The sequence below is a fragment of the Protopterus annectens genome, chromosome 5.part0 (assembly GCF_019279795.1).
Source record: "Protopterus annectens isolate FY-2018-M chromosome 5.part0, PAN1.0, whole genome shotgun sequence".
Classification (NCBI taxonomy): Eukaryota; Metazoa; Chordata; order Ceratodontiformes; family Protopteridae; genus Protopterus; species Protopterus annectens.
Window position 1 is genome coordinate 244,050,687 of NC_056735.1, and position 25,789 is coordinate 244,076,475.

Here is a 25,789-nt window from a genome sequence, read left to right on the forward strand (position 1 = left end):
TTTATTGTCTTCTCTGACTTCTGCAACAGTGGCAGTCAAGTTTGGATAGCTTGTAAAATGAGCACAAGTGAAACTATGCGTAGCTTTCAAACTCTGTTTGGTAGTGTTCCTTCTCAGGAAAAGTATATAAAATATCCAAAGGTGTTGTTTTAATTTATTTACAGTTTTGAGACATTGATGGTTGAAACTATAGCAGTAATACCAGCAACATATTCTACTGTGCAATGGAAAATATTGTAGCCAACCGCAGAAAAGGATTCTGCAGAGACTAGATATGAGCTAAATGCCATTTAATCTTTGATCGTGTACATGAAGAAGTAAAGTCAGGATAAAGGTTTACTTTCAGATAATTAAACAAAATTGCAGTTCATCTAAGGCTGCAAGTGAGGAAGTTGTTCTAATTTTTCTGAGTTGTTCCACTACCATCCTGTCCATATAGCTCCCATTGTGTCTGATGTTCTGTTGCTCATAACAGTTGCAATATCCCACATCATCAACATGAGTATATTTCTCGGCATTTAAACCTTTCAGAGTTCTGTGTTGTCTTAATTTTGCCTGACTGAATTGTTTTATTTATTTTCTGGCATTGTTTTTTTGTTTCTTATCTGTTTTGAAACTGCTTACCCCCTATTTTTGAGGTGGAGTTTATAAAACTGGTCTAACAGCTTTTGTGTTATCTGATTGCTTCAAGGCTTGCTGATTTAAAAATAGTTTCTGTTTGTAAATTCCTGCATACACTGTTGGAAACTCCTGGTGTCTGGCTGGTGTGTGATTCTCAAACAATCTGGAAATATATTGCTGATTGATAAGTATATTTCTTGGCATTTTAACCTTTCAGAGTTCTGCATTGTCTTAATTTTGCCTGACTGAATTGTTTTATATATTTTCTGGCATTGTTTTCTGTTTCTCATCTGTCCTGAAACTGCTTCCCCCCTCCCCACACCCTATTCTTGTGGTGTCATTATAGTTTGTGGCTTTGCAGTTGCCCAACCCTACTGTAAATTTGATCTGGGACACCCCCTCCCAGTCTCATGTTCACTCTACTTAATACAGACAGAACATTTGAGAAGTCCAATCCACTTAGGTTCTTAACCTTTAATTTTTCTGAATTTTTCTTCTGCTCCTTCTTCCTCTCTCCTTGAACTTTACTTAAAAAAATTGCACTTTATTTTGCTTTTGCATCTTCTTAAAAGTATTTAATTGTATTTGTTCTGCTCCATTTATTACTGCTTGGTAGTAGCCTGATTAAATTGTAACTGTTACTCTAAGACTTTTGGTTTAAGCACTTAGGCTCTAGACCAGTTGTTTTACATTAAGATGGTTTGTGGTCTGAACTGTTGTGGCAGGACAGGTAACATACATCCTTCTAAGTTGTGAATTGCTGATTGAAGGCTTGGTGCCTGTTATTCTAAAAGTGTATTGGTTCTGGTTAAAGAACTTGGGCTTTGGGCCAGTTATTTTTCATTAAGAAGGTTTGTGGTCTGCGCTCTTGTGGGAGGAGAGGCTAGATTCTGCCCTTCTGAGCTGGGAATTTCTGGTTAAAGGCTTATTGTGCCTGCTTATTTGAACTGTTTCTTTCTGAAATTGGTGTGCCTTGTTTGCTGTAGCATAGACTAGATTCAGACATCCTGAATCTAGCTATGTTTGTACAACTTGAGCACTAATCCAGGCCATCTTTTTTGGAGAAGGTTCCCCTGCACCCTAGTGGCAGGAGTGTGCAGTTAGAACTTGTCTGATTGAAGACTGCTGGAACAGGGCTCAGTTTTGAGCTTTTTTGCTGGTTAATTGGGTCATTTGTTTAAATCAGTTTGCTTATTTTCTATTATTAATTAAAAAATTGCACTTTATTCATAGGTTCATAGGTTCATACTAGGCTATCTGCCCTGGGGCAATTATAAGCCTAGCCCGATTCTGTATGGCTTACGCCACCCCTTGATTTGAGTATACTGTGCCCTTTTTAAGGTTTAGTTTACTGTGCCTCTGTCTAATAGTGACACAGGAGTAATCCCTGGGACAAACCTATGATCCCCCATCCACTTATCGAGATTCTTCTTGAAGAGATTCAGTGAGGTGCTCTGCCTCACATGAACTGGAATTCTATTCCAGAGCAAAGGGAGCCTCTGGGTTATGAACCTGTCCCTCCAGCAAGTTCTATTTATTTTTGTGCTGAGGTTCAAGTCCCTCGAGCGTGTGGCTCTAAGGGATTTATATTTACTGAGGTGGAGCATGTCCATTAATTCTGGATTTGACATAGCTTTGTATGTCAGGCATAGATCGCCTCGAAGTAGGCGGTATGCAACTGAGTAGAGCTGGAGTTTTTAACTGAGCAGCATATGGCATCTGTTTGAGACCCTTGATCCTCTTGGTGAGATACTTTTGGGGTCTTTCTAATTGCTGCAGGTGTCGGGTAAGGTACATCCCAAAGGGGCATTGTATTCTATGATGGGCCTGATGAGGGATGAATAAAGGCACGATTACCTCTCTTGATCTAGATGTGAAACCCTTCGTGATGAGGTGGGCTATGTAGAAGGTCTTTCTAACCACTTTGGCAATGTGTTTTTCAAAGGAGAGATTGCTATCAACTTGGGTCCCCAGGTCCCTAATAACTTTCTCTGTACTTAATGGGTTTCCGCCTATGTGGTAATTTGTGGGCACATTGTTTTTGCCAAAGGGTATGACTATACATTTTTTGGCATTTAGCTTTAAACCATGGCACAGGCATCAGTTATCTGTCTCTGTGAGACCTTTTTGAAGGATGTTTGTGTCAGCCGGAGAGTTGATTATGGCATCCAGTTTGCAGTCGTTTGCGAACTTGGTGAGCCATAGTCCTCCCACGTTTGCCTGTACCTCGGAAAAGTATATACCGAACAAGAGTGGTCCCAGGACAGAACCCTGTAGGATGCCACTTGTGACCAGTTTCGAGTCTGACATGGCTCCAGCAACTCTCACTCTGTGGGTTCTGTCTTTGAGCCAGTTTGCGACCCATCTTGTGACATAGGGGTTTATATTTAAGCTGGATAGCTTATCTATGATGCCTGAGTGGGGTATTGTGTCAAATGCCTTTGCAAGGCTGTGTGGACTACCTTCCCTTCATCTATGGCTTTGGTGACTGTTTCAAAGAAGTCAACCAGGTTCAAAAGGCAGGATCTGCCCTTGACAAAGCCGAACTGGGTAGGATCTAGTGTCTGTAGGTCCCCAATGTCTTTGTTTATGAGCTCCATGATGATCCTCTCCATAGCCTTGCAGACTAAGCTAGTCAGGCTTATGGGGCTATAGTTTCCAGGGTCCGTAGAGGCTCCACCTTTGTGGAGTGGGACCACTGTTGCTGTACGCCATTCTGTGGGCACATATCCTGTAGTGAGGCTGAGATTGTATAGCTGTTTTATTTGAGGGATTAGTTCCTCTTGTAGTTCATGTAGGATGCAACCTGGGACGCCATCTGGTCCCAATGGAAGGAGTGTTTTTTGCTTTGGAGAGGGCAGCCTTCACCTGAGCATCTGAGATGTTTGGGAGGCAGCCCTCTGCCAGGATAGATACTTGCTCTTTTGGGGGGGGGGGGATTTGCACTGAACCTGTCTGCCAGGATATTGGCGATGTCTGTGGGTTCAGTGTATTTTACCTTCTGCCTTTACTGAATTTCTGTTTCTTCCTTCTTTATTACTTTATTTTGCTTTTGCTGCTTGTTCTTAAAAGTACGTAATTGCATTTATTCTGCTGCATTTATTATTGCTTGTTAGTAGCCTGATTAAATTGTAACTGTTATTCTAAGCCTTTGGTTGAAAGCACCTGGGCTTCAGATCAGTTGTTTTACATTAAGAAGGTTTGTGGTCTGCACTGTTGTGTCAGGACATGTAGCTTACATCCTTCTAAGTTGGGAGTTGCTGATTGAAGGCTTAGTGTCTGTTATTCTTAAAGTGTATTAGTTCTGGTTTAAGCACTTGGGCTTCGGGCCAGATATTTTACATTAAGAAGGTGTGTTCTGCACTCTTGTGGGAGGAAGGGGTAGATTCTGCTCTTCTGAGCTGGGAGTATCTGGTTAAAGGCTTATTGTGTCTGCTTATTTGAACTGTTTCTTTCTGAAACTGGTATGCCTTGTTTGCTGTAGCATAGACTAAATTCAGACCTGCTGAATCTAGCTTTGGTTGTACAACTTGAGCACTAATCCAGACCATCTTTTTTGGAGAAGGTTCCCCTGCACCCTAGTGGCAGGAGTGTGCAGTTAGAACTTGTTTGATTGAAGACTGCTGGAATGGGGCTCAGATTTTAGCTTTTTATTGGTTAATTTGTTTAAATCAGTTTGATCATTTGCTACTGTTATATAAAAAAAAGCACTTTATGCTTCGCCGTTAAGCTAGGGTTAAACTATTCCCAGCGCCATAAAGTCTGCTCTTTAAATTTTCCCTTAAAACTAGCCAGTTTTTTAGTTTTAGCACTCAAATCTGTTTCTTTTAGCTCAGCACTTGTTCAGAACTCGCTGTAAGCACTAAATAAGCTAAAATTACTACAACACTCAAATTTCCTCACTTGTCTAGTGGAAAACAGTTTTTAGTACTTAATAAATAAGCACCTATCTAAGCATGTCTAAGGATCAGCTCCCGGTGTTTTCTCCTGTCTACCAGATGAATCTGGGCATCTTGGGGCAATGTAGCAATTGCCTCATGTACACGGACAACCCTCTCCTCCTACCACCCAACACTACAATCTGTGAGAGATGCCCTTATATAGCCAAACTGGAAGCAAAGTTCTCTTCACCCAAGACTGGACTAGACAGTCAAGAGGAGAGGGTAAAGACTTGCACCACACCACACTCATCACACAGTCCCTCAAAACATATACCACCAAAACAGACATATAGAAACACAAAAGACACACCTATATTCATGGAGGCTCTCAATAAAAATCAGCTCAAGCAACAGAGTCCTCCAAAGCAGAAACGCAAGCAACCTCCACCCCCCTAACACAAACCAAATGACACATAGCCCACAAACTCAGTGTGCCACTCAACCACAGCCCATAAGGCATAACAATGTACCCAACACTCTAGTCATAGGTGACTCTATAGTCAGGCACACTGGTGTTCCACTCACCAGGCTAAACAAGAAGAAAGTTACTGTCAGCTGCATGTCAGGTGCCAGGATCTCCCACATAATGCATACACTCAGGTCACTCCACAACAAGTACAAAATGACTCTGTCATTGTCCATGTTGGTGTGAATGACCTGAGAAGTACCTCCCTGGACTACATGAAAAGAGATATAGAGAAGCTCTCCAATCTTGTAGCCCAGGCAGGTATGACCCTAGCCCTGAGTAGCTGCCATCACCCAGAATTATACCACAGTACAAGGACAAAATGATTGACTTCAACAATTGGCTAAGTTTCTGGTGTCATTCTAAGGGGACCCAGTATCTGTCTGCCTGGGATGACATGATCAACAGACCACGATTCTTTGCCAGACATGGCCTGCACCTGTCGCCCTTGGGATTCCAGATACTGGCTAAGGCTCTTGCCACCCCTATAGTGCCTTTTTTAGACAAGGTTCAAATGACAAATTCACCACTGTAACAGGTACAAGCAAGCAAAATCTGAGGATAATGCTACTCAACTCAATGCTAGAAGTCTAAACTTCCAAATGCATTCACTTGAGGCACTCCTTAAAATGGAGAACATCGACATCTGTGCAGTGCCAGAGACCTGGTTCAAGGCTCCAGAGAGCACCCCTGCATTACCAGGCTATAATTCATACCACACCTTTCAGCCACCTAACCTGGACCAAAACACTAAAGGTGGAGGAGTGTCCATATTCATTAAGGATATCCACACCTCCAGGCTAGTTGCTCAGCATAATACATCCGATATTATCCAAGTGCAACTTCCTCTGGGCAAGACCGCAATCCAAATTGTAACTTGCTACAGATCCCCCACCATGCCCCAGGATTCCCACTCCTCATTTCTTGATACACTGGAAAATATTAGGGTACAATCCAACGCCCTCATAATGGGCAGTTTCAACTAACACACCATTAACTGGGAAAACTACTCATGTACCAACTCTTTTGCTCAACATTTCTGGAATTCATAAATTCCAATGCCGTATATTAACTAATCCACAACCCCACCAGGGGCAGCAATATCCTAGACCTGGTCATTACCAACATGGGTGACCGGTGTTCCAAACCAGAGGTGAATTCCTCATTGGTCAGATCTGTCCACAAGCTAATCACCCTAGATATCCACATCCTGCCCCCACCCCCCATTAGGGAAACCACCACAAAAATTTTCTCCAAAGTCAACTTCATGCTTCTTAAGATAGAAGTGGCAAACTTCACGACACCCGCAGACAGACAATAGAGGTATGACTGCTGAATCCTACACAAATGCACTTTAAAAGCACTTACACGAGTGCATGGATCGTGCTATCCCTAACAGAACCAAGATGCTATCCTCCAAAAAAAGGCAGCCAATCTGGTGGTCCCCTGCCATAAACAAACTCTACAACAGAAGAAGAAACTGTTTCAAAAAAGAGTAAAATCCCATGATTGGAGGAACTCCCTGGTCAGCCTCAGTAAGAAGCTGATATCCCTCATAAAATCCTCCAAAGCTTTTTATGAAAACAAAATTACAACTGACTCTAAAGACAACTACAAAGCATTCTATAGCTATGTCAAGAATCTCAATGGCAACACTCAGATCTGCTCTGAGTTACAGCACAATGGCACTAAATATACAGAACCAACTGATATTGTCAACATCCTGGCAGATAGATTCAGTGCTAACTTTACCCCTATCTCACCCCCTAAAAGGCCCATCTCTATACCGGAAGAATGCAAAGTTCCTGTACTCATGGCTGCACAGGTAAAAACCACACTCTCCAAAGCCAAGAACACAGCATCCATGGGACCTGACAACAGCCCAGGCTGCGTTCTACATGAACTATGGAATGAACTGGCACCCCACCTAAGCTCCATGTTCAATCATAGCCTCACCACAGGCTTTGTGCCCACTGAATGGCACACGGTGACAGTTATCCCACTCCACAAAGGGGGAGCCACCAGGGACCCCGGGAACTACCACCCCATTAGCCTAACGAGCCTAGTCTGCAAGGCCATGGCATGGATCATCATGGAACTTATAAACAAAGACACTGGTAATCTCCAAACTCTGGACCCCACCCAGTTTGGGTTTGTAAAAGGCAGATCATGTCTCCTAAACCTGATAGACTTCTTTGAAGCAGTCACCAAAGCTGTAGACGAGGATAAGATGGTTCACACAGCCTGTCTAGATCTCGCCAAGGCTTTTGACACCATCCCCCAGTCTGGAATTATAGATAAACTCACTAAACTAAGTATAAATCTCTATGTCACAAGATGGGTTGCCAACTGGTTCACTGACAGAACCCACACTGTGAAAGTAGCAGACTCCAAATCTGACTTCAGACCAGTGACAAGTGGAGTACCACAGGGTTCAGTCCTGGGTCCTCTCCTGCTTGATATCTACTTTTCTGAAGTACAGGCTAACACAGAAGGTCTTTGGCTAATGAAGTTCATAGATGACTGCACACTAGGAGCCATAATTGAAACTCCTAACGATGTGGACATCCTACAAGGGCCTCACTGAGACAGATGCCTGGTGTCAAAGCCATGGCCTCAAGCTCAATGCCAAGAAGTGCACTGTCATCCTCTTTGGTAAAAACTCTGTAACCATGAGCTACCACATAGGTGGTAACCTACACTTAACACCGAAAGTGTGATAAGAGACCTTGGGACACAGGTGGACTGCAGTCTCTTCTTTGATAATCACATCATCACTGTAGTCAGGAAATCCTTCTATGTGGCACACCTCATCAGAAAAGGTTTCTCATCCAGGAAAAATTAGGTCATTGTTCCCCTCTACTCATCACTCATTAGACCCATTATAGAGTACAATGCCCCTTTTGGTATGCACCTCATAAGACATCTACAACAGCTGGAAAGGCCACAGAAATGCCTCACAAAGAGGATTACTGACCTCAAACAGATGCCCTATGCAGATCATCTCAAAAAACTCTAGCTTTACTCCGTCGCATATCGCCTACTCAGAGGCGATCTCTGCCTAACATACAAAGCTATGTCAAATCCAGAGTTGTTGGACATGCTCCACTTAAAGAAATCCCAGTCCCTCCAAGCTACATGTTCTAGGAACCTAAACCTTGTCAACACAATAAACAGAACATGCTGGAGGGATAGATTCCTGTCCCAGAGACTTCCCATACTCTGGAACAAACTACCTATCTATATCAAACAAAGCTCCTCATTAGCACTCTTCAAGAAAAATCTTGATGATTGGATGGGAAATAGGAAATAGGAAATTCACCCCGGGGATCACCTCTGGGACTTTGCTCGGCAGGGGTACAGGAAAATAATTTTCTTGGGTGGCGAAAGCCAGGGTACCTTTTTGGCTAGGCTTATATAGGCCCTAGGGCCAATAGCCTAGTACCTACCTATGAACCTATGAACTTGTATCAGAGGATGATTAGACTTTCAGTGAACACACAGCAAAAGGAGGCCATCAAGCATAGCTAGAGAGGATGTTTTATCAGTGGCTCTACCCCCTTTCTGTTGCAACATTTTGAATTAGCAGTATATGCAAATTTTGGCTGGACTGGGATCTACGCACCATCACTGCTATCTCATAAAATACTACATTTATACTGGCTCAATTAAACAATTGTGTGCCTCCGGACTGCCGTCTGGTCTCCTCTGTAGCAAGAATTATTCACTCTGTCATTTTTCCATCTGATAGGGAGCTGGCCATCAGTCACACACTCCTACCTCTCATGGCTGGCTCCAAAATATCTTTACTAGATTTCCAGTCTCTAGCACCATGGTCAAGGTTACAACCACTAGGCCAACACAGTCAGCCTGAATGACATGGCAGTGTGATGGCACTGTATTTGGTGTGTCACTTCTGCCAAAAGACATTACTTTGTTTTTTTTTATAAAATAAATGCTTGGAAAATATTTGTGGATGTCAGTCATGTGACATCAAAGCACTCTGTTTATGAGAGCGGCAGAATAACAGGCATTTTCATAAGACCCAGCAATTCACATAAAATATGAGATAAAACTAGCGGTGAAAGAATGCCTCCAACCGCTGTCCGAAACACAGCAAAGATACAAACAGCCGCCTTCCACCTAGTGCCAAAGAATGCGATGCAAAAACTACCTTCAAGCTGGTATTAAAGGATATCCAAAAATCTCCACACCTGGCAGCAATGAAACACCACCAGCTGCTGTCCAAACCACAATGATGTTACGATAAGCAGTCTACAAGCTGTTTTCAAAGGGTATCCAAAAAATTGTTGCCCACAGTCGTGGTGTAAAATATAAAATCATTTATTGAAGTAAAAACAGATGTATGTTAAGCGCTTTCACTCACTCAAAAGTGAGCTTCATCAGAACATTCCAACCAGCTGATAACAAGTGTTTAAATAGTTTATTTGGTGTCAAACTCCTTAAAGTGGCAGCGCACTGGTTATGATATGTTAAACAAAACTGTTGGAAATAAACATACACAAGTATATAACTATGTAAAAAAAAATGCTATTAAGCTAACCTACATAAGTTATATAAATTTGGTAGATATAACCCATTTACAAATTTATATAAAATAATAAATAGTAAATAAAAATATAAAATGTAAAATGTATCTAATCTAATAGTCCCTAATATACATTTCCTACTGATGAATGCTGTATAAAGGGAATATGAAAAAGCCTGATGTGAAACCAACTATCTAATGCAAAGAAGTGGTTTGATGGAAATGTGGTCATTGAGACCTGGTGGGGTCACTGCGTCTGTAAATAATTGCCACCAGGCTTCTTTATATGTGAGTATACTTCTGTAATCACCACCCCTAGGATCCATCACTATATTTTCCAAGATAGCAAATTTAAAGGTATGCTCTAATCCATATTTCTCTACATGTCTATAAAGTGTGTTATTTACGTCCTCTGTCCTAATGCTATAGAGATGTGCATATATCCGTTTCTTAAAATGTCTCTCTGTTTTTCCTATATAATATCCTGGACAGGCTTCGCATTTTGCCAAATAGACAATATACTTCGAATTGCAATTGCCCTGTTTGAAACTCAATCTTGTCTTATTAATATTATGCAACACCATGCCTTCATCTTCATTAATAGCATAACATTGATTGCAAGAGCCACATTTTGAAGTATGCTTGGTGCTATTGTCTAGCCCTATAACACTTGGACCACTTTCCAATAAGCCTTTAAGGTTTTTCCCCATCTTATAAATAAACTCTGGTCTTGGGCCCAGTGTGTCTATGAAATCCTGGTCCACCATCAGGACATTCCAATATTCTATTAATATATCTTTAATTTTGTTTGTGTGTGATCCATATTCTAAAACACAGGCCCTACTATAAGCTTTTGAGGTCTTCCTACAGTTTGTAGCATTAACCACGTCAACACCTTTTCTGTTAAGTCCTAATAATGGGACATATTTCTTTCCCCATTCACTTTTGACATACTCGGGGAAAGAAATATGTCCCATTATTAGGACTTAACAGAAAAGGTGTAGGAAAAACAGAGATACATTTTTAAGAAACGGATATATGCACATCTCTATAGCATTAGGACAGAGGACGTAAATAACGCACTTTATAGACATGTAGAGAAATATGGATTAGAGCATACCTTTAAATTTGCTATCTTGGAAAATATAGTGATGGATCCTAGGGGTGGTGATTACAGGAGTTTACTCACATATAAAGAAGTCTGGTGGCAATTATTTACAGACACAGTGACCCCATCACGTCTCAATGACCACATTTCCATCAAACCACTTCTTTGCATTAGATAGTTGGTTTCACATCAGGCTTTTTTATATTCCCTTACAGCATTCATCAGTAGGAAATGTGTATTAGGGACTATTACATTAGATACATTTTACATTTTATATTTTTATTTACTATTTATTATTTTACAAAAATTTGTAAATGGGTTATATCTATCAAATTTATATAACTTATGTAGGTTAGCTTAATAGCGTTTTTTTTACATAGTTATATACTTGTGTATGTTTATTTCCAACAGTTTTGTTTAACTTATCATAACCAGTGCGCTGCCACTTTAAGGAGTTTGGCACCAAAGAAAGTATTTAAACACTTGTTATCAGCTGGTTGGAATGTTTTGATGAAGCTCACTTTTGAGTGAGTTAACTTAAAGCGCTTAACATACATCTGTTTTTACTTCAATAAATGATTTTATATTTTATACCACGACTGTGGGCAACAATTTTTTGGATACCCTTTGAAAACAGCTTGTAGACTGCTTATCGTAACGTCATTGTGGTATGGACAGCAGCTGGTGGCGTTTCATTACTGCCAGGTGTGGAGATTTTTGGATATCCTTTAATACCACCTTGAAGGTAGTTTTTGCATCGCATTCTTTGGCACTAAGTGGAAGGCGGCTGTTTGTATCGTTGCTGTGGTTCGGACAGCGGTTGGAGGCATTCTTTCACCACTAGTTTTGTTACTTATGATGTAGACTGAACGCTTTCTGTGCAGATTCAGTTAAAATATGAGATACAACACTGGTAGATCAAACATGAGTCCGTTTGTAAATAAAGTACTTGGCAAGGGCCCAAACAATGTTCATTGAATTATTCCTATAATTTAGAAAGACGGGAGTAAGACGATAAGTCTAACTAATGATGCTATTGTCTTACACAGATCTTCAAATAACAAAGGAACCACACAGTCCAGATCTGTGTTAAGCATAAACAGACTTTATCAGGGAAAAAGAGTACAGTCATAGTTCTTTATCCAGCACTAAACAAAATCTCCACTCCCTGATACAAATAACCTTGATCCAGAGTTATTTTCCCAAAAGTATAATACACGTGTGATATAGTGCTAAGGACCCCTTCGATGCCATTCAGGTTTTCCACTTACACTTGTTTCGTACCACAGATCATGGAGGTTCTTTTATTTTTTTTTTCTTCTTTTCAAATTTCATACTGTTTCAGAAATGAAAGCTAGATAGAACTTTTGCTATAGATTCATTGTGTAGTCACTGCCTTCAGTTTTACATCCTGCGAGTCTGTCTTGAAGAAGTCAGTACACTGCCACAAAGCATATGTTAACAGCTATAGAGGAATTCCTCTTCCAAAGAGTCACTGGAGAAATATTTACTTAAAAAAGGGGTTAATTTTACTATAGCACTACAGAAACAAATTAGGCTACTCATTCTTGTTAAGAGAAGTTTTACTTTTATATATCTAACTGTAGAAAATTAAAAGTAAAAAACTACAAGCAGATTTAATTTGCCCTACTAACTACGTAAACTGACTGATCTACATGTAAAGTTGCTAGATTTGATTGGCAATGTCCACATCCAAGGATAAGTGTTGGGGAAGTTTTGGATTTTTTTTAAAGGAATACAGTTTTGAATAGTTAACTAAACCTACTGCTCACCTATTCCGTACTGAAAAGATGTAACTAGAAAAAAAACTTTTTAGCAGCTTACAATTAGCCCAGATCAGAGTTATTCATTTATAAAGAAACAGTGGCACCACTTTCAGAGAGCACCTAAGAAGCTAGTGACCCAAAACTCTGCGTCTAAATAAATGAAAAGAAAAAACATTCAATTATTATGCCTATTCTGGGTGATATCATGAAAAGAAAGACTGTATTATATGAACAAGATGAAGGAATTGGAAAATAAAATTGTGTCATTACAGTAATACACATAACAGAAATTAGAATAAGTAAGTAAGCATGAATATGTTGTAAACACATTACATAAAATAGAAAAATAAATATTTAGAAGTGATTATGATGTAATAAGATTGATTTCTTCATATATTTCTTTAATTTCATTATGGAATTTTTCATTTAACCATACTGTTGCTTAATAAATAAACCATAACTGGAGATTCTTTCAGATACTTAAAATCACTGTATATATTATTACTTAAGAGGGAAGAAAAGTTCAGATGGGTTTACAGCTACTGATAGCTGATTATGTTACTTGAGGAGAGAAATAACCAATGTTTTTTTTCCAAAGGTCTGGGAATGGGTTACAGGAAAAGTGATATGGATATGACAATCTTACAACTTTTTGTGAAAGTAGGGATTAGAACACAACAGTCTTGATACCTTCTTGATAGAAGGTTTTCAGTTTTATATTAAACTGATGTTGGGATGTTATCCTTGGTTGGAATTCATAACTAAAGTGATTCTGTACTTAGTACTCACTTGTGGAAGGAAATGGGGTGTTCCTCACAGGGAAGGAAGCAGGCATATTCACAGTAGCTCTGCAGATGTGACTCTGGAATTGTGGCCAGCTCAGTTCACTGTCCCTCTGAGTTTACAGCTACATCTCTGAAAGAAAAATCAGGCACATCCTAGCATCTATTTGTATGGAGAAATGTCTTTAAAAAACCCTGGGGATCAAACATGAAGGCATTTTAGTAATGAAGATGTGATATAAAGCTGAGTATCACTAATGATTAGAAAACTAAGTAAGTAGATGTGAAGAAAATATAAATGTCTCATGCAGAGGATGAGAAGAATACAGGGAAGAAAGCATGTGCATCCATCAAAACTGATAGTTTTTTTTATATAACTGGTAAGAAGCATCTGTAATTAGTTTTAGTCACCAAGACTCAAATCATGATATAGTGGCTCATAGTTTTTTGTGGGATGGTGGTCTCACTTCTTTATTCTCTTATTTAACAATCAATCCCAGTATTACACTTAATCCTCAGAGTAAACATTGACTTGTGATGAATGATTAACAGCTTTAATCTGTTCAGCAAAAAATTATTGGCAAGGTATCCAAGCACGTGAATGTCAGCTATTGAAATGCCTGCCTGGTATTCATACAAAAGGTAGTCCTTTTCAAGGATCTGGCTAAAGTGAGTGATCAGGTCACTGAATCATATCCCGCACCCATTGCAAAATGTTTCTTGAGTTTCAGTCATTAGTGAGGAATTATGACAAACAAAAAAACATAAACTACAGTAAGGGAGTAGGAGTTTGCCATCCTGTCATGTAAAAGTATCAAGATATGCACTCCTTAATGCACTCACTGTACTGCATTAGTCAGCTTAGCTAAGACAGGGTAGGCCATGTGATGACCTAAGTAAGTAGAGCTCTGCAGGTCTAACTCAAGTGTAGCTTGTCACACAAAATAACAAAGGCTGCACCCTTACACATATGTGCAGGTTCAGTCCCCACAAAAGCATTCAGCTTGGACAAAGGGCATATATACAATGTGCATAGTTCCACATCACTTTGAAAGAAATCACAATCAAATGACTTGGCTGCATTGCTCAATGCAGATGTGTGCAGTACTTTAGAACATGCTGTTCTGATGCCAGATTTCAGCAAAAAGCCTGAGGTGGAGGCACAGGCTGTCTGCCATTTCATTCCCTCCATTGAGACTATTTATTTATTGTGAGAGTAGGAAAATGTATTTCTTAGCCTGCTAGGCTTACTTTTAAAATGACCACATCAAAGAACTGAAAAGGCAATATACAATATCAAAAGCCAATGAACTATCCAAACTGATGCCAAATACTGAGTAGGTTAATAAGTCATCTCAAAAAGTGGATGCACAATATATCAATGCATAATGACATAATGCAAGTGCACATGTAATTACCAGCACAGACTGGCTACAATCAAGCAAGCAAAAATTAAAGCTCTGTATCTGAACAATATACAGACAGGGCTGGAAGACCTGGAGAGAATGACAAAGGAGAATGGAAGATTAGGTAGGCATTAAATTCAAGGCCAAGTGGTACATGCTGAGAAAAGTGAAGAAAGTATCTGTCAACACCATACAGTAACTCCGAGGTACGAACAAGAAACGTAGTAATGAGTAAAGCTATATATGCAGAGCATACAGTTTAAGCAAGAGTATTTTTCTTTGTCTTTGAGTAATCAGAACTCATGAAAATTTACAAATTCTCACTAACTGGAACAGGGTCTATTATCAAAATTCTGAAGAGGTACAATGCCGAATGTGAAAACATCGAACCCAAAATATCGAATGGTGAAAATAGCGAAGCCCCAGGAATATCGAATTCTTACCTAGGGCAAGATTTTGGTGGGCCATTCCGTGGCTTTGCTATTTCCTCCACTGTGGTGCGAGAGTTACGGACCTTAGGGTTAGGGTGCGGGTTAAGGTAAGTGGATAGCTAGTAATGTATGTGTGGTTTAGTGCGGGGTTGGGTTTTGTTAAATGCATGTGTGTGGTTTATTTATTTTGGTGTGCTTGTGTTGGGTGTATGTTTCTCGGAACAGCAAATTTTTTTCCCTGGGAAAAAATTTGCTATTCTGAGAGTTTGATGTTTTCAATATTCGAAATTCCAAGTTCAAACATATGGTGTTCGACATTTTGGAGTTTCGAATATATGATATAGACCCACTGGAACATGGTAGGTACCATATGCTACTGCGACAGTGCATATCCTAGCAGGCACAGGTACACAAGCTCCAGGCTAGGATATGCACTTCCTGGAAGCTACAGACAATAATAATACTACAGACTTGTAACTTGAGTAAATGTAACTGTCTGAGGCAGTTGTGGCTTGTAGACCTGGATTGCTGGGCTTCAATTCCCCCAGCCAAAAAGAAGAAATAAGAAATGTGCTTACTCAAAAAGTCAACTATTATTTTCAAATTAAAGATAACAGTTGATTTTCTCTTGTGATTCAGGCCCTCGGAACTCTATGCATGCACACGAATAAAATTCTGAGGAGATACGAAAAAAAATCATCTTCATAAAATTACCACACTTTTTGAAAACAGTCTGGAATTAGGCTTCCCGACATCAACTGAGTTTCACCAGAAAATTCGGTAACTCACTCAATAAGTGATTTACCAGACTGCTGCATGATGCAGTGAGGAGCCCTCTCCATTGGCTGAGGCTGCCTCAGGTGAATGATGCTGTCTGAGCCAAGAAAAAAGTAGTTAACATAGAAGAGGACAGAAGAATGTGGAAAAAGATTTTTTTATTTGCTTTAATTTTATTTTCTGGCACTATGTGTGCTACTGCTGGGATGTGGGAAGAAGGTAAGTACTTAAAGTGTGTGAGTGTGTATATGTGTGCCTGTATGTGTCTATTTTTGAGGGAGAGAGTGCACATATATGTACAAACTTCCGAAGGGATTGCTGGGGAAATGTTTAATTTTGGTATTTGTGCAAACATGGACAAACTACTGAAAGGATTATTGGGTGAAATTATTAATTACGTTGTCAGTAAAGTGCTTGTGCATACATGGATATACTATTGAAGGATTCACAGGGGAATTGTTTCATTTTGATGCCAGTGAAGTACTTGTGCATACATGGACAAACTAATGAGGGGACTGATGGTGAAATGGTGTAATTTACTGCTTGTGCATACATAGCTAAACTACTTCAGGGATCCATGTGGAAATCAATAGTCTAATCTGTGTATGGGGGGGGGAGGGGGGATAAAATCAATCACTTTGTCCAACTGTTGATATTTTTGTTTTATTACATCTGATATCTGAAGTATAGTCAGTCAATAAAATTGGCTTTAATTGTTTGATGCAGGGAGTGCCTGTGGATAAAAGTGACTGACACTGTTGTCATTTGTTTAAAATAAGCATTTATTCTTCTGGCTTTGCAGATGTAGTGTGTATAACTTTTTTCACTTTCTCTAACAGTCATTAAGTAGCTGTCTATGGTAGCCTGGTCTGGATGCATGTTTGATAGCAACTGATCATTGTCAGAGCGTTACACTGAGTAGTATGGCCATATGACAGCACATAGCTCCCCACAGAAGTTTGGGCTCTTCATTCCTTCGATGTGAAATCCTTTTCTCTCTGTGGATTTTACCCAAACGCTTTGTTTTTTTCTCCCAGGCACTCAGCAGTATAATATATGCATCGGCCATTTTTTCTTGTATTTTTCATCCCAGTCTAACACCAGAGTGGTACACAGAAAACTAGGAGCAGGAAGGTGGGCACTATTCCCGGATAGACTGAATACATTTCCTGCTTACAATTTTTGGTTCAGGCCATCATGATTGAGTCAAAAGTTAGTAAAAATAAATCTAAGATGCACCTCAGTCTATCTCCAACTCTATGACTTCTGGAATCCTAGTAGACCCCCATCTTAAATCACTTACTTCCTCCAGACTTGAAATTACAACAGAGTCTTAACCAATTACAGAGTGTTAAAAGCATGCGGGGGGGGGAGGGGGTATAAAAAGTAAGACAAACTTAATATGTGTGGGTGGTGTGGCTCCAGGATTAGGGGAAAACACAGTAGGGCACTGGGGGATAGCAAGGAAGACTAGGAGGTAACACAGGGACTCATGGAGTGTTGATTGTGACTAGGCATCTAAGGTGTATATAGTGTAATTTTAATGAAGCAGTCTGTGGAAGAAAGTTAATAACCACCTCTGTTTGATCACTGCTAACTGTTATTGACCTGATGTAATACAGTCTTATCCATTCAGTTGCATTCTGCAGCCCCCCCCGTTTTGAAGTCACCAGCCACCAATGATCTGAAGGTTGAACAGAATGCTTCAGATAGTAAACCCAAAATAAACTAAGAGTGAGATTGGTCTTATCTGTAGATGAAATTTCAAGCAGTATAGTCTGCAATTTTGGAAAGACAGGAAAGGAAAGTGCCACAGCAAATGAACACTTTGTGCTCAGCAAACATGACAGCAAGCTGAAAGACTCAAGGTACTAAGAGAATTTTTGATAAAAATATGGAATAAATTAATGATCATATCGGAGGATGAGTTTATATGGAGTAAATTTTATGAGTAATTTATTTTAAGGAAAGTACAGAAGCAATTACAGCAGGACTCAGTAGCATAAGATACGGTATAAAAAGGCCCATCCTCATCAATAGTACCTATATCTTCCTATAGAACCAGCAGACCTATATCTTCATTCTTTTTACACTAATACATTCTTAAAAAAAGTCTTACCTGCTTGTAATTTTATCTATAATACAATTATAGCTACATTTTGACTTTTGTCTTATCAAATCTGTACCATATTTATTTTATCAACATGTGTAACTTTTACTTATTTTGTAACGTGTGTATTTTTATTTTTATTTAACTTTTGCAACTTTACTTAGGAGATTTTCTCCTCGGGTCTCAGCTGAAAACGGGCTACTGGTCCAGTAGAACACTATCCGGTAATCAAATGTAAATAAATAAATAAATAAACAGTAAGACTAATGCTTTTAGGTATTTTAACAGTTCAGAATCTAAAACTTGTCCAGGCACTTTTACCCACAATGCTCTGCAAATCAGTTTCCTCTTCAAATCTCTTTTGTCATATTTCAGACCATCAGAGAAGTTGATCCATGCTGCTTTTATAAAAGTTGCTTATATTATGCAAGCAAGATCATGCTTATTTATTAAATTAGTCTAATCTTGTTTTTATCTTTATGTGGTGTCAACTTTCAAGTCAGACAATTTGATTTTCTCCTCTTTTTATTAACTAAATGGACACCTGTCTACTGTATAGTTCATAATGTTTATAGGTCTTTAGAAATTACTGTTCTTACTGTTGTTTCACTATCACTTTCTGCTACTAAGAACAATTAAAATTACTTTTTTTTAAAAAAGAGAGCAAGGCATTTAAGAGGTAATAATTTAAAATATCAGGACCTGCAAGAATGAGTTCTGAAATATGGAGACTGAATGGCCAATAGAAAGGACTTTACTAAGTTTGAGATGCCATTTCTTGGACTCCAAGGTATGGTGATCTAAGTTCAACCCCACATATGGGAAGTACAATTTAAAGGATAAGAGCAATTTTCCAAATTTGCTCTTCTCCTGTGTTTTTGATCTTTTGGTTTTTTTTTGGCTTGTCCGCACTCAGTATTTCCAATGCCTATATTTCAATTGCGAGCCCATTTAAGATGTGTATATGCAGCACAGCATTCCACCATGAGATTAACATTCACTGTATGCTTAGGTAAAAAGAAAAAGAAAAAGAAAAAATGTTGGTGCTTGTGAGTTCTTTGTTAATTGGCATTTGTTTACTGAGAAAGTCAGATTGGGAAACAGTACCCATTTTCAGCAGAGACCTGAGGATAAAAGCCCCAATAAAGACAAAAATAAGATTAACATGGATATAAGTAACATATAAGGTGAACATCTAATACAATCAGATTACTACAGTTACTATAGAAAGTAATAAACAATGAATTACTGGCAAAGGCAAACAATCAAATAACATAGTTGCTCTAGGAAAAAAAAATAAAGAGAAACATTTGCTGGCAACCACATTATAACTTTAGAGTAGCTGGAAGCATATTGGCTGTATTGAAAACAATGGTTGAAACTGTGGGGGAAAAGAAGGCAAAAAGAAAATACAGAAGAATTAGTCATGGGGAAGATAGAAGATTAGGGTATGTGGACAGGAAGTCACAGAAGACAAAACAAAGAAAACTGATAGAATGTACAGAAGGAAGTAATAAGGATACATTAAATAAACTCAGGAGTACTTGGTAGGAGTAGAGACTACTATAGTACATGCATGAATATGTATATATAATGTATATACATGTCTCTCTCTCTCTCTCTCTCTCTATATATATATATATATATATATATATATATATATATATACATACACATAGAGCTAAACTCAGTAAATTAGGTATAAATCCCTATGTCACAAGATGGGTTGCCAACTGGCTCACTGACAGAACCCACACTGTAAAAGTTGCAGACTCCAAATCTGACTTCAAAACAGTGACAAGTGGTGTACCACAGGGTTCAGTCCTGGGACCTCTCCTGTTTGGTATCTACTTCTCTGAAGTGCAGGCTAACACAGAAGGCCTGTGGCTAATGAAGTTCGCAGATGACTGCAAACTAAGAGCAATAGTCGAGTCCCCAAATGATGTGGATATCCAACAAAAGGGCCTCACTGAGACAGATGCCTGGTGTCAGAGACATGGCCTCAAGCTCAGTGCCAAAAAGGGCATTGTCATCCCCTTTGGTAAAAACTCTGTACCCATAAACTACCACATAGGCAGCAGTCTACTTAACACCGAATGTGTGATAAGAGACCTTGGGACCCAGGGGGACAGTAGTCTCTTCTTTGATAATCACAGAGTCACAGTAGTCAGGAAGGCCTTCTATGTGGCACACCTCATCAAAAAAGGGTTCTCATCCAGGAAAAAAGAGGTAATTGTTCCTTTCTACTTGACACTCATCAGACCAATTATACAGTACAACGCCCCTTTTGGAATGTACCTCATAAGACATCTGCAGCAGCTGGAAAGGCCACAGAAGGACCTCACAAAGATGATTACTGCCTCAAACAGATGCCCTACACTGACCATCTCAAAAAAATCCAGCTTTACTCTGAGGTGATCTCTGCCTAACATGTAAAGCTATGTCAAACTCAGAGCTGTTGAACATGCTACACCTTAAGAAATCCCAATCCCTCGGAGCAACATGCTCTAGGGAACTAAATCTTGTCACCACAATAAACAGGACATGCTGGAGGGATAGATTCCTGTCCCAGAGACTTCCCATATTCTGGAACAAGCTGCCCATCTATGTCAAGCAAAGTTCCTCATTAGCACTCTTCAAGAAAAATCTTGATGAGTGGATGAGAAATAGGAAATATACCCCGGGGATCACTTCTGTGGCTCTGCTCGACAGTGGCACAGGACAATAACTTTCTTGGGTGGCGTAAGCCAAGGAACCTTGTTGGCTAGGCTTACTTAGGTGCTTGGGCTGATAGCCTAGTACCTAGCTATGAACCTATGAACCTATATATACATGGAAACCTATCATATGATAGAAATCTCATTTGACTGAATTGCATTTGACTGAGACCAAAAGACTGAAAAGTCACTTGACTGAAACCCATAAAACTGAAACCCATAATAAAATTTCAACATACTAAATTTTAAACTGGACCATATAAACACAGACTAGGTGGGGGACTACACACTCCAATGTGGGGGGCTGTACCCCCCACACCCCCTGTAACTATATATACTATCTCCAGGATCACACTACAGTGGGAAAAGAGCATAGTAGTGGCAGCATGTAGACTACTGTAAGGTAAGTGAAAGGTATATGCCATTTTCCCCACTGTAGTATGATCCTGGAGTTAATATATATAGTTAGGGACTGGGGCATAGCCCCCCCCCCACCTAGTCTGCTTTTATATGGTCCAGTTTAAAATGTAGTATGTTGAAATTTTATTATGGGTTTCAGCCTTATAGTTTCAGTCAAGTGACTTTTCAGTCTTTTGAAATTTCAGTATTTTGGTCTCAGTCAAATGCAATTCAGTCAAATGAGGTTTCTATCATATGATAGGGATCTATATATATATATATATATATATATATATATATATATATATATATATATATATATATATTATATAATATACATATACACATATATAGAGAGAATTAGACAATTTTTTGAGCAGATGGTATTCCATTGCAGTTGAGTATTATATGTTGGGGTAAATATTTACAATATGCTAAGTGTAGAGCTTAGAATTTTTGTCTTTGTTTTGTTTGACCATGTTCAATAGCTACTGTCAGAGGCAGGAAGAACGAATAAAAATTGTTAAATGGAAGAAGGCTGTATGTTCACTAAAACTGAGCTTCAGTCTCGCTCATTGACTTAAGGTCAAATCTCTTGACATCTAGAGTCAAGCCCATTGTTGTCAGAAATGACTTTTTCTCAGACAAGTAAATAAAGACAAAATAAAGAAAAATATTGCTGATAAAGTTAGGGAATCCTTTCCAGACTCTCAACAAAAAAGCCTAATTTTGAAGAAAAATTGACATCCACTATTCTTGTACAGACATATCTAAATTTCCACTTAAGATACTAATGGGTGACTTCATGTTAAACTTATTAGAGCTTAAAAATGACTTCTTTGTCGGATTTTAGGGTGTGTAAAATTTTAGGCTCAAAACCATTATCATCAAGGTCTTCTGGAAATCTTTCAATACCATGACATTGCCAGCCCAGCTAGATAGAATTTTGTAAATAATTCTGTCATTTGTAAATAGTAATAGGGTTTGCATGCATGCCTTAAAAATGTAAGAAAACTATATGTTCTGTACTGAATTTCAAGATTGTAACCACAGTGCACCCTACTGGAAAAGAGCAGAAATGTGTATAAATTATATGCCAATGCAAATGTATGGTTTCATAGTAAACGTTGGAATCTACAGAGTTAACTTGCAAACTCTGAAAAAATAAAGAATTTTATGAGTGTGTTTACCAGAACTAGAAGACAGAATGTCTATAGCTGGAAATTCTTTCTATTGTTTGAAACAGAGGTAATTACATGTTTCCAAGGTCATTGCTTTACGCTTCCCGTTTCTGGCAAGCTTCTAAGAAAGAATTGTCATCTTCTAAGAGATAAGTATTTTTCATAGAGACATATTAAATTTTGTTGGTATCTGTTTAGCATGGCAACTAGATGCAAGTGTCAAATAGTGATGTCATCTAGCTAACCCAGCAGTAATGTGTATTATTAACTTAATAACTATCTCAGAGAGAAATAGTGCATTTTGTATTTTTTTCTGTACCTGTTAACAACTCACCAGCACTTTGCCTTGCTCTGTAAGTAAGTTATTTAGAATATAGTTTCTCTTAGAGCTAGATAGGAGTAAAGCAAGAATAGTGTAGATGTTTTCTATATTTATGTGAAACGGTCCTACTATGTTATTTTAAAGTATTTCCTGTGACTGTGAACTCTGCTGTCAGTGTGCTGAGTTAATAAGTACTGTCTTGTACTTTTATTATTTATTATTAAATATATTTAAACCTTTTAATTTTAGCTGTTTTTTGTATAGAGATATTTAAGTTCTTAGAGTACTTGCACATGTATTTGGTGACACTGCATAGACCACTCCTAAATAACCTTAGCCTTGGTCACACTTGCTATTTGAATAACAGTAACATGGCACAGCAGAATTTGACACCCTTTGTGAAGGGCCTTATAGTAACTGATAAGTAGGGGTTCTGGTGGCAGTGCTAACTACCTTATGGTCTGGGCAGAAGGGGGCATAGCTAGTAAACCTGAGCTAGCCTTCCTCAGGTGTGTATTTGTGTATAAATCAAATCTCAAAGTGCGTGTGTATGTGTCAGCTACTTGGGCAGGGACACAAAGCACTGGTTGGACAGAGAGAGTGCTGGGAGGACTTGGATTGGAACCCTGGCTAAGGACTCCACACTATAGCTGTGTCAGTGGGGAGTCTTATTGGGGATCTGTAGAAAAAGGGAGAAACCAACCTCAGACTGACTGGTGACCTCTGTGTGCTCTTAAGGGAATTTGTACTTTACTGTGTGTGTGTACTGTTCATCCTCCCAATCTGCATGTCCCTCATTGGTGGTAGTGGTGAGGACGTGAGGCTCCTTGATTACTGGGCCAGTGCATGGGCATCACAAATACCATCACCAGAGAATAAGTATGAAAAGTTGATATGAGACCTTTTTGAAGGTCCATCAAAAATATGTCACTTGCCTCTTTCTTCTCTAGTGCAAAGCCAGATAGAGATGCCACCCCTATCTATAATTTCAGCAACATATTTTATGTTTTACACACCAGTTTTGATTCTGTCACTGTTTCAAGGTCCTTGGGCCTCGAGGCTGGAGGTCAGCACATCAGTGTCAAGTTCAGTGCAAATGTTGTAGATGTCAATGCCAAACTCAGAGGGGATCTCTTTCTAATAGCAGGGTTAAGGCACTTCATATCAGGCCCAGAGTCAATGGGCATGTTACATTCTCAACTTAAACAATGGCTACCCTCAGCATTTTTTCAAAAATGCATCCTTAAATGATATTTTTGCAAAAACTATTTGAATTTTACTCAAACAATTTATACAGGATATTACTACATGATGGGTATGATCTCTATAGCTAGGTCCTCATTTGGGGGATACAATTATCAGAGTTATGCTTCAATGAAGGTTATCATTGGGAGGATAAACTTTTGACTCTGTCCTATTGTTGTTGCAGATGGACCTTCTTATCCCAGATATGAAGGTTATGTAGTAACCATAACTTAAGATCTGGATGAGAAGTTCCATTTATGTAAACACACCTTACAGTCCTTCTCCTGCCTTCTTGCTTACATAGTCTAGTGGTTATTTTTATTATTGTATATACTCTTCCCACCTTAGCACATGATGTCAGAGATATGGAGAGAAAGGAACTTTGCAGTGTGTGTGTGGTGAGCTGCTGACCTGTCTTGTATAGTGGTAGTATTATGTAAAGGTTTTTTCTAATTAAGGTGAACAGTTAGGGGTAGGGCAAGAGCAGGTTTGGGGGTGCTACCTTAGTAATGTGAGCTAACCCTAAGCCTGCCCTTGCTTCTAAGCCTAATCTTGCACCATATCTTAAAACAATCCTTTACATAACAAGCCACATATAAATTAGGTATGAAGATCTGCTTCCCAGAATGTCAGTCCTTGATTTCAGAAAGTAACATGCTGCAGAACCCACTTACAGTATATTTGTGAATAGCTGAATTCATTACCCAAATAGACACTTACCTGTTATGGAGTAGAACACTGTGGCATTTTCACCCTCATCAGGGTCTTTTGCTTGAAGAGATGCTACAAATGTTCCAGATGGCTTTCCATCAAACACCTGTGGATCAAATTACCATATTTAATACATACATGAAAAATTTGTGAAACAAAACATAAATACTTTTTTTGCTGCTTCAAGTGTTCTAACATTTACTAATTCACTTAGTTAAAAAAATAAACAGCAACATGATTTCCATTTAACACTGAATAAAATACAGAGTCTGAAAAAGCTTAATCACAAAGCAGAGCTATGTGGTTCTACCTCCCACAGGAAATATTATACAATAAACCTCAGCCCAAGATTCACATTATTCCTAAAAGCAACTGTTCGCTTCCAGTGATGATACAATTGTTTTTCCCACTGTGCCTGATTGTCAAGAATTTACATTGTTTATCACACAGTGGACCAGTTTAGACTCTCAGGGAAGTACACTGCACTCCCCTTGGGAAGTAAAATTTGTTACACCCCATCAAAGAGTATGAAAGCCACAGAACAGAAGATGTTAGTGTGTCCACTCGTATAAAATGCTGGAAACATTTGCATGTGCCATTAGCATTGAGGAGTAAGGGTCTGATTTCTTCAGTCATCATTTGCCTAGTGCATGAATCTGAGCAAATTATTTATCCAGACAGTGCTCCTGGGTTGAGCCTGGAAAAACTCCAACTATTCTCTGTCTCATATTACCTATTTAGAGGTGATCTCTGCTTGACTTACAAAGCCATGTCTGACCCAGCTCTGTTAGAAATGCTACATCTAAAAATCCCAATCCCTCCACACCACACCACACACTCCAGAGACCTCAACCTCATTACCACAATCAACAGAACATGCTGGAGGGACAGGTTCATAACCCACAGACTGCCCATGCTATGGAATAGACTTCCCATACATGTCAAACAGAATACCTCACTGTACCTCTTCAAGACAAATCTTGGTGAGCTGTTGGGAAATAGAAAATTCACCCCGGGGATCACTCCAGTGGCTCTACTCGGCAGAGGCACTAGGAACTAAGGTTGGGTGGCACGATGCCAGGGTAATCCTATGGGCTAGGCTTGTAAAGGCTCCAGGACCATTAGCCTAGTACACACCTATGAATCTATGAACCTATGTGGATCAGTGCTCTGCCCCAGTTAACAAATAAGTACATTACTATATGTTAACAATCTCCTAAACTGTAATATGTAAAC

At 39.1% G+C, this 25,789-nt stretch overlaps 1 protein-coding gene across 1 annotated transcript in view; it reads right to left on the reverse strand.

Moving 5' to 3' along the window:
- DCHS1 (dachsous cadherin-related 1) overlaps nt 1–25,789 on the reverse strand; it is a 935,819-nt gene that overhangs the window by 353,581 nt on the left and 556,449 nt on the right. The window contains exon 8 of the mRNA XM_044072218.1: nt 24,563–24,659. Within this exon, the coding sequence (XP_043928153.1) occupies nt 24,563–24,659 (97 nt within the window). The remainder of the gene's footprint in view (nt 1–24,562; nt 24,660–25,789) is intronic.